This window comes from Pteropus alecto, unplaced genomic scaffold (genome assembly GCF_000325575.1).
Source record: "Pteropus alecto unplaced genomic scaffold, ASM32557v1 scaffold98, whole genome shotgun sequence".
Taxonomy (NCBI): domain Eukaryota; kingdom Metazoa; phylum Chordata; class Mammalia; order Chiroptera; family Pteropodidae; genus Pteropus; species Pteropus alecto.
The window spans coordinates 5,723,223-5,732,405 of NW_006443570.1; the positions used below are offsets into that span (position 1 = coordinate 5,723,223).

General features: G+C 58.0%; 1 protein-coding gene across 13 annotated transcripts in view; it reads left to right on the forward strand.

Moving 5' to 3' along the window:
• The window catches only part of CACNA1G (calcium voltage-gated channel subunit alpha1 G), a 63,244-nt gene that overhangs the window by 37,268 nt on the left and 16,793 nt on the right, over positions 1-9,183 (forward strand). For 5 of the 13 annotated variants that reach the window (XM_025041684.1, XM_025041677.1, XM_015599315.2 and 2 more), the window contains exons 17-25: positions 253-353; positions 566-689; positions 2,520-2,588; positions 2,721-2,905; positions 3,804-3,930; positions 5,478-5,603; positions 6,150-6,239; positions 6,807-6,999; positions 8,909-8,962. In XM_025041684.1, coding sequence (XP_024897452.1) covers positions 253-353; positions 566-689; positions 2,520-2,588; positions 2,721-2,905; positions 3,804-3,930; positions 5,478-5,603; positions 6,150-6,239; positions 6,807-6,999; positions 8,909-8,962 — 1,069 coding nt within the window. Of the gene's footprint in view, positions 1-252; positions 354-565; positions 690-2,519; positions 2,589-2,720; positions 2,906-3,803; positions 3,931-5,477; positions 5,604-6,149; positions 6,240-6,806; positions 7,021-8,908; positions 8,963-9,183 lie in introns of all 13 variants that reach the window. The other 8 variants (XM_025041678.1, XM_025041676.1, XM_015599314.2 and 5 more) reach the window with 2 other exon arrangements.

Consider the following 9,183-nt stretch of genomic DNA (forward strand, 5'->3'; position numbering starts at 1 on the left):
AGTGGAGAGCTTGGGGGAGTGGGGAGAGGGTGCAAGGGAGGAGGGGGAGATGAAGCACATTAGTTATGCTCAGGGGACCAGAGGGGGCGTAGAGGGGCATGGGGAGGTGGTGTTGGACATACAGGAAGAGAAGCAAGGCAGAGAGCTGGAAGAGCATAGACAAGGAGTGAGGGCCACAGAACTGCTAAGAAAGTGAGAGATGGAGAGCTTGGTGGCCCTGCCCCGTTCACGACTCTGGCGACCCTTCGACAGAGCAAAGGGGAACGGATGAGAGCGTGGATCCGGGCCCGGCTCCCTGCCTGCTGTCGTGAGCGAGACTCTTGGTCTGCCTACATCTTCCCTCCTCAGTCAAGGTAAACAGGGATGCCCTGACCTGGCCTCCAGCCTCTCCTTCTCATGGGAAATTATCCCTTGATGCTGATGCTAGAGTGTCCCCTGACATGGGAGTGTGTGAGAGAGGGGCCTCAGGTTGGGAGGGCCCAGGAGAGGTCGGGGCCGTGAGGCGATGCCTCTCACTGCTGCACTGCCTGCCTCCTGCTCAGCCTTGGCCTCTGTCCTGGAGCAGGTTCCGCCTCCTGTGTCACCGGATCATCACGCACAAGATGTTCGACCATGTGGTCCTTGTCATCATCTTCCTCAACTGTATCACCATCGCCATGGAACGCCCCAAGATCGACCCACACAGTGCTGTGAGTCCCTGGGACTAACCACAGTGGCTGTTGAGTGCCTGCTCTGTGCCAGGCCCCTCCCGGGTTAGCAAGCAGGGTGGGCGAGGAGGCCCAGAAAGACACAGAGGGAGGGAGCCAGAACTCCCCCTTAGGTCTCCCTGACTCCCACCCTTGCAACTGGCACCCCGGGATGCCTCCTATGTCCCTCTCCTGCCTCCATCTCCCTTCTGTGATACACCAGCCCAGCTGAGGGAGTGGGCCCTGCTTCTTACCTGGGTGAAAAGTGAGCTCCGTCGCACCCTGGCTATTTGCAGACGGCGTGTTCTCGTGAGCCAGAGACTTGTGAGGCCCCTGTGTGAGTCGGTGAGTGTTGGGATGAGGCGAACAGCGAGACTGGCCCTGGCTGGGCAGAGCCATCGTGCTGCCCCTGCTCCCGGCAAAGGGTCTCAGTTTCATCCATGACCCCCACACTGAAGGGGGAGACATCTCACCCAGCCTGCCCCATGGGCAATGCAGAGGGGGAGAGGGAAGCTGCCCTGGCTCCTCTTGGTCCTGCCAGGTCATAAACAAGTAGGTTTTCAGGGATATTAGGGGGGACGTTGGTCATTTCTTCTTGGCTGTGAACCTGTCGGTCTTTCTCTGAAAGAGAGGAGTGACTAGAGGCCTGAGCGTCTGAACATACTTGCGGGGGCCTAACCTCTTCGGGTGGGCCCAGCTGTTCTGGAAGCTCTCTCTCCCCAGCCTGGCATCGGAGCCTCTCCCTCTGAAAATGATTCTAGTCCAAGAAGGGTGGGTGGGGGGTGGCTCTGTTGCCTGTCACGGCATCTCGCACCACTCGCTTGGAGGTGGCCCCCTGCCCCTCCTTCGCTGCCTCCACACCATTGTTCAGATTTCGGTGCTGCTGGGGCTTCTGGTTTCCATTAGGGTGGGCTCCAGCCGGGCCAGGGTAGAGATGGAGTGCCCAGGAAGAGTCGTGTGAAGGAGCGTAGCACTAGGGACCCCGATCCCTGGGCCTGTGTGGGGTCACACTGGGCAGCTGGTCACTCTGGCCTCTTTGTTTGCCTCCTGCCCGGGGCCCTGCCGCAGAGCTCTCTGCCACTGTCACCATGTCTCTCCTCCCATATTTCCACTCAGCTCCTTTATCTCTAGCTGTCATATGCATGGTTCTCTCTTTCTTTTTTCTCTTTCTCACTCTCTCTGACACTCATGCTCTGCCTGCTGCCTCTCCAGCTCTCCACACCCCTCTCTTAGCCAACCAGCAACGGAATCAGCCCACAGATATCAGGGGACTGGGCCATCTTCTTTCCCTTCCTGCCCCAGACTGTGCCCAGCATAAATGCCGTGCCTGGGGATGCGCAGCCTGTACTCAGGTCCCCAGCTTGCCCTGCAGCTCCATTTCTGGGGCACACAGCAGGAACACGAGTCTGTGGAGCAGAGAGGAGAGTAGAATGGGGGGAAGGGTCAGAGATCAAGTTAAATTCTGCCCCAGTTTTAAGAAGGAAATCGGGAGAGGGCCTAAGGTAGGGGACTTAAGTGGCGCACTGTGGTGGGATCATCTCCCCCTCTAGGCCACCCTGGGGAGGGGCGGGAGGAAGTTCTGTTCAGGGCAGGGGTGTAAGTGAGACAGGGGGCCTGGCACTGGCCGTGCGTGTGCGTGCGTGCGTGCGTGCGTGCGTGCGTGCGTGTGTGTGTGACGGTGGCGGGGAGAGGAGATCGTCTACCTTGTTGGGGAGGGAAGGGGTCATTTTCCTGAGTCAAATGCTGGAAGCAGTTCCTGGCTTCTGTATGCAGAGCAGACTTGGCCCGAGGAGGAGGCCCTGGTGGGCAACACCTGCCTGCTCTCTCTTGCAGGAACGCATCTTCCTGACCCTCTCCAATTACGTCTTCACTGCAGTCTTTCTGGCAGAGATGACTGTGAAGGTGATGGGGGAGTTGGTGCTGGTTTGGGGCTGTCTGATTCCTGGTGGGGGTGGAGAGGATGGGCCACAGTGGAGGGCAGGTTTGGGAACCACAGGGAGGTGGCGGTGACAGTGACGTGGTGGGCATCTCCAGGTGGTGGCGCTGGGCTGGTGCTTTGGGGAGCAGGCGTACCTGCGAAGCAGCTGGAATGTGCTGGACGGGCTGCTGGTGCTCATCTCCATCATCGACATCCTGGTGTCCATGGTCTCCGACAGCGGCACCAAGATCCTTGGCATGCTGAGGGTGCTGCGGCTGCTGCGGACCCTGCGCCCGCTCAGGTGCGCCCAAGCAGGCGTCCTCCTCAGGGACACCCCTAACGACCAGCTCCCCACGATGGAGCACGAGCCCTACTTACCCCTGATTCTTGCTTATGACCCCCACAAGGAATCCTGTCATCAGTCGGCTTAAACTATGGGCCTAGGGATTTCTGTCCTTGGGCACCTCCCGCTCAGTGACACTCCGCACATGACACACTCCTCAGGGCTACTGTGCCCCTGGCCTTGTGCAGGGCACAATACAAGGGTCCATAGGCAGGGCCTCACAGCCTTCAGCCGGAGCTCTCTCTTGGGCGGTGCCCTCGGGGGTGATACTCAGCTGTCCCCACTGTCCCCACAAGGTAACAGACTCCTTTTCCTTCTTTCTTCACCTTCACACCCCTCTCAGGGGTCACCCGCCAGATCTAGCAGGAGTCTGTGCTCAGGAAACCCTCCCCAATGAGGCAGCCACTCCCCGCCCCCACCCCAGAGTCAGAACTTGGACGGGGATGTGGGTGGTGATGATATTGCCCTAGCAGTGGCAATCCCCCCACCCCTCCCCCTCCCTGCCTGGCTCTTGCATGCGCCCTACATCTGTGTCTCCCCATCCTCACAACACACTGCCTCTCTGCATCCCTGGGGAACACGTCCCTTAAGTTGAATCCCCACCCGGCCCTATCAGGTAATCCTTATACATCCCAGGAATGGATGTGAGGGTGGGGATGTGGGTGTCTGCTTCCTGTTTTGAGAGATTATAGGTGGGAATCCCTGGAAAAGAGGACTACTCTGCATAGCCGGCCCGGAAAGCCAACCTCTTCCTTCAGCCAGAGCCCAGGACTGGAACCCCAGAGCCAAGACTGAGGGGGCAGGGACAGGGCAGTGTCTGAACTGGGAAACCCTTATGACCTCCCTCCTTCCCCAGGGTGATCAGCCGGGCGCAGGGCCTGAAGCTGGTGGTGGAGACGCTGATGTCCTCGCTGAAGCCCATCGGCAACATTGTGGTCATCTGCTGTGCCTTCTTCATCATTTTTGGCATCCTGGGGGTTCAGGTTTGTGGGGGCCTGTGGGTCAGCTATCGGCTAAAGCCTGAGGAGTGGCCTTCTCGGCCCACAGATGCTGAGGCCTGAACTGCTGCTGTCTTTATTTCAGAAAGAAATATATAGGGAAATTCCCTCTAGATTTTAGGCCTCAGGCCCCTTTGCCTCCTGGGAATTTTGCTGAAAACTGGGAGCCTGGAAGAGGGTCCATAAGGGGACGAGTGCCTCAGAGAGGCTTCTGACCTGTGATGGCTTCAGGCTGTTGTGCTGCCCTGCTCACACACTGTATTCCTGAGTGCAGACACTGGTACCGGCCCACAGTCTGCTCCGGGATCCCCTCCCTGCCTTTCCTGCTTGAGGGGGTGGGCTGCAGGCCAGGCTGGGGGATCCAGGGCCCAGACAGCTGAGCCAGCTTAGCGGAGTGCTGGCAGGCAGGCTGGTGCAGACCCCAGATGAGGCAGGAAGTGGGGCTCCAGGGGAAACTTGGCCACTGGCCCAGGGAGGGAACGTGGTGTGGAAGGAAAAAGGGCAGGAGCTGCCTGCAGGATTCAGAGGCACCTCTGGGAACCCCTCCACCCTGGTCCTCCCGAGCCCCTGGCTCCAGATGTTTCAGCTGCAGGGTGGACAGCTAGCTGCTCCGGCATCAGGGGAGCTCCTGGGTGGCTCCCCCATCCCTCTCCCTTCCTTTGACTTCCTGGGGTGTCCTCTCTGTCCTGGGACGGGGTGAGGGCTGTTCTGGTTTCCTAGAATTCCCTAGCCCCAAGCCTCTGCTGGGGTATCGTTGCCAAGGCTGTGCAGCGCCTCCCGTAAGCCCAGTGCCTGCTCCCTTCCCTTTCTTCCTGGCCTCCTTGGGTGAGTAGAGGGAACCATCGTTCAGCCCAGTCCCGGGTTCTTCCAGTGGACTTAGGTCTGTCCCGAGCAGCTGCCCAAGCCCCCTGGTCCTCCTGTCCCTCAAATCCCCTCCGCATCCACAGTCATAGCCTGGTCTGTCTCTTCTGGGGTGAGGGTGAGCTTTCTAGTCTCAGACCTGAGTTCAAGCCCCCTTTCTGCCATCTACTGGTTATATGACCTTAGTGAGTGAATTTACTTCTCCAAGTCTGTTTTCCTCATCCACAGAATGGGGTCATATCTAGCCTGCGCCCACCATTAAACCAGATCACTTGACCCCTCTCCAGAGTGTCTGATTCAGTGGATCTGGGGTGCATTTCTAGTATATTCCCAGATGATAATGATGCTGTCCCAAAGACCCCACTTGGAAAGCCACTGGCCTACCCCTTTGTAGAAAACAAATGGCCTTTCCCCTCCTTCTATACATTTTCGGCACCCGTCCCATGACCTTTCCTCCCCTCTCTAGGGCTCTCAAGGAGCCCAGAGGAAGGGGTGCCTTCGAGGGAGGTTCCTTGATTTGACTGATCGCAGGGCTGGGTGCTCCACCCTCACTCGGGATGTGCTCGGAGCTCTCAGGCCCCAGGGCTGCTGCGGGGGAGAAGGGCGGGGGAGTTCTGGGCCTCCTGGGTCACAGCTCACTTCTCTCTGTCTCCTGGTGCATGTGTGTCCAGCTCTTCAAAGGGAAATTCTTCGTGTGCCAGGGCGAGGACACCAGGAACATCACCAACAAATCCGACTGTGCCGAGGCCCGTTACCGGTGGGTCCGGCACAAGTACAACTTCGACAACCTTGGCCAGGTGAGCCCCAGGCTCCGAGATGGGGGTGGGAGTGGTGGCAGAAGTCTGCAGGGGACAGAAGTTGGTGCTTAGGGATGCCTGCAGGGCGACTGACTTGCCAGGGCCTCAGTATCATCACCTGGTAAATGGGTCATAATGGTACTTCCTTGGAGGCTCCTAGTAGGTGTACAATGAGATGATGTATGTTTGCTTAGCATGGTACAGGGTGAGGTGTCCTGTCAAGACGATTTCTTTTCGTACTCCACATTCACAGAAACGGAGAGATGTAGAAAATGAAGTTGTGTGATCAGTTTTGTTCGTGTCTCCCTTGGTTTCTAGATATCAGAGGGTCTGATCATTTCCCAGGGCTCCTCTGGCTTCATACCGGCCACGGAGCCTGAGGACAGAGAGCTTTCCTGGGGCCTGGAGTGGGAGTCCAGCCTCACCTCTGAAGGGCTAGGGTCCCCCAAGCCGTAGCCAGGGGGTGCTTTGAGGGCAGGTGGTGGGTGGTTCAAGCACACATCCTAGATTTCAGAGGGTGTCCTTTCCTCTTCGCCCCTCCTCTAGGCCCTGATGTCCCTGTTCGTGCTGGCCTCCAAGGACGGTTGGGTAGACATCATGTATGACGGGCTGGATGCCGTGGGTGTGGACCAGCAGGTAGGGCTGGATCCATCTTTGAGCTCAGGTCCCTCAGAATGGGCCAACTCCAGGCATGATGGGTGCAGGCACTGGACATAAAGGGAGCAAGGCAGGTAGGCAAAATGCTATCAAACAGGCATCACCTCTCACAGCAGAGGCTGCATCTGGTAGCCCGAGGGCCAAATCCAGACATGGTTTATTGGCTCGCAACATGTTTAATTTTTAAATTAGTGGTGAACACTGAAAAATTGATGAATTTCACATGAAAATCCAGATTTGGGCCTGCTCAGGAGACATCCAAAGATCTGGGACAGAGATCCTAGGTTTGCGTTCCTCACAGTAGGAGTCAGCTGGAATAAGGAAGCCACTGCCCTTTTAGACAGAACCACTCTCCACTTTGCCGCAATCCCCAACCCTCCCTGCTGCCTAATAACAAACCCACATGGTTCATTTACATCACCGGCTGGGTCACTATAGCTCGTTGAGTTTGTGGGCCCTGTCTTAAAGAAGCCAGGCAATGGGGCAGCACCGGAAGCAGTCCCCCTCGGGCTGATGGCTCCCCCTGTCCTTCCTGCTCCCTGCCAGCCCATCATGAACCACAACCCCTGGATGCTGCTGTACTTCATCTCGTTCCTGCTCATCGTGGCCTTCTTTGTTCTGAACATGTTTGTGGGAGTGGTGGTGGAGAACTTCCACAAGTGTCGGCAGCACCAGGAGGAGGAGGAGGCCCGGCGGCGGGAGGAGAAGCGTCTGCGAAGACTGGAGAAAAAGAGAAGGAGTAAGGAGAAGCAGATGGCTGGTCGGTAGTCTTTCCACATCTCTCTGAGTCGTGCTTGACCTTGGTCTTGCGACTGTAGGGGGCCAGGGGCTGGGGCGAGGGGCAGGGAGAAGATGCTCTCCCCCCTCCTCACCTCCCTCCCCCTAAGAGCATGTCAGCCTTTAGAGCCCGCATGAAGCAGACCAGTTCAGCCCCGTAGGGGAGGGGGGCTCCCCCCACCCTGCGGGGCTCCTGGATCTCGGCGTCATACTCTCCAGATGATTCCAGGTGGGAGTAATGCACAGCCTCTCCCAGCTCAACTCTCAGAGGAGCCTCATGGGATGAGAATCCTGCTCCATTGTCCTGGGCAGGTGTCCAGAGACCCAGGGATTGACCCAGGTGCCAGCTTGCCTGCCCCAGGGTTGGCAAGCAAGCATCTTGAACCTGTGCCTGCCTAGCGTCTGTAGCTGCTAAGCAGGACCTCAGCAGAGGCTGGACATGGACAGCAGTATGAGAGGACCCCAGACCCACTCTCCCTTCCTTTCTAGCAAAACTCCCTGGCTTCCTGACTCTCAGTTTTTGGCCAAGTTGTAAAACAACAACAACAACAACAACGATGAACACCTCCTTTGACTCAGAGAAGGCCCGAGGTCACAGGAACTCTAAGTACATGACTTCCTGGCCTTAGAGCCTTCAGGCCCCTTACCTGCGATATCCAACATCTCTTGGCATTGGCTGGGTGAGGCCCCCATCCTATTCCCCGCCACGCTCTTCTGCCATGGAAGAGCTGAGACTAAGCGAAAAGACACATGATTACAGGAAGGATGCAAGAGAAGGGACAGGTGCAGGAGCCCCTTTGTTTTTCGGTGTCTCCAGGTGTGTTTGCACCTGTCTCCCTGTCTTCAGGGCTCCTGCCTGTCTGGTTCTCGATAAACTCCGTGACTCTCTCTTTCTGTCACTGCCCACGTTTCTCTAAGTGTCTCTTTGTGTGGGTTTCTCTAAGCCTTTGTGTGTCTGTCTCTATTTGTTCCCCGGGTTTCCCTTCCTCTCTTCACCTTTTCACAAACCGTCTTCCTTACGCCGATAAGATGTGTGCAGTGCTCTGAGTTTTCTCTTTGGTTTGTTGAAATGTGAGTACTACCAAATGGGTTAGGGGCTGCGGTGTATTCTCCCACCCCTCTGCCCCTGGCTCTAGCTCCTGCTGCCTGTGAGGAGCACCTGGAGTGAGGGGAGAGAGTGTGGGAGTGGGTGAGGGTGGGACGGAGCCAATGTGCCCTGTGAGAGGTGGGGGCTGCTCAAGGTGGGTGTTAAGGGGATACTGGCCTCTGGGCAGCAGTGAGTGATGCAGCCGTCTATGTCCCACATCCTGATATCTGCGCCCCTGGCGTCCTGCTCAGCCCTGGGGCAGGGGTCCCCTCTGGGCTCTCCATGTGGACGTCTGAAGCTGAGCAGGCGCACTCCCCCCAGCAGCCGTGCTCCTACCCCTGCTCCATCCGTCCTCCCCTCTTCGCAGTCTGCCATCTCTGCAGGGCATCTGCAGATGGAATTCTTTTGGCAGGAGGTACTTGTGGCCCTGCCTGACCAGCTGGCTCCCCTTCTGGGGTCTGTAGCTGTCTCAGGTGCTGCTGAGGCTGTGGCGTGGGTAGGAGTGGACATCTGTTTAGTGACAGGCTGCCTGCCCCTCCCTGTGCCTCTAATTCCCTGTCCCTGTGACCCTGACGAGTTGGCTGAATTGCTCATCTTCCTCAAGTGCCCTGTGCCCCCAATTTGGGGCCGGACACTCAGGACCGGCCACCAGTGCTCACAATGGTCATTGAACCCCATTCATAGGCAGTGAGGGTCGGAGCTGAGGGGGGAGCAAGCTGCTGAGGGGGCCCTGCCCAGCCCGCCTGGTCCAGCCAGTGACCGATGTCGTGTTTCGTTCTTTTAGATCTAATGCTGGACGATGTAATTGCTTCCGGCAGCTCAGCCAGCGCGGCGCCAGGTACTGCGTCTGGGGTTGTGGGTTCCAGGGCGTGCCCCGGGGGTAGTCAGGCCCTGCCTGCCCCCAGGCCTGCCGCATGCCTGCGGGGACATCCTCTTTGCTCCCTCTCCATGCCTCATTGATTCTATTCTCTTGGGGTGAGAGGGCGAGGGTCCCTGGGGTGCTGGGCTCTGTCATTCCACGGACCTGTGCTACGCTGGATGGGAAGTGAGGGCCTCGGC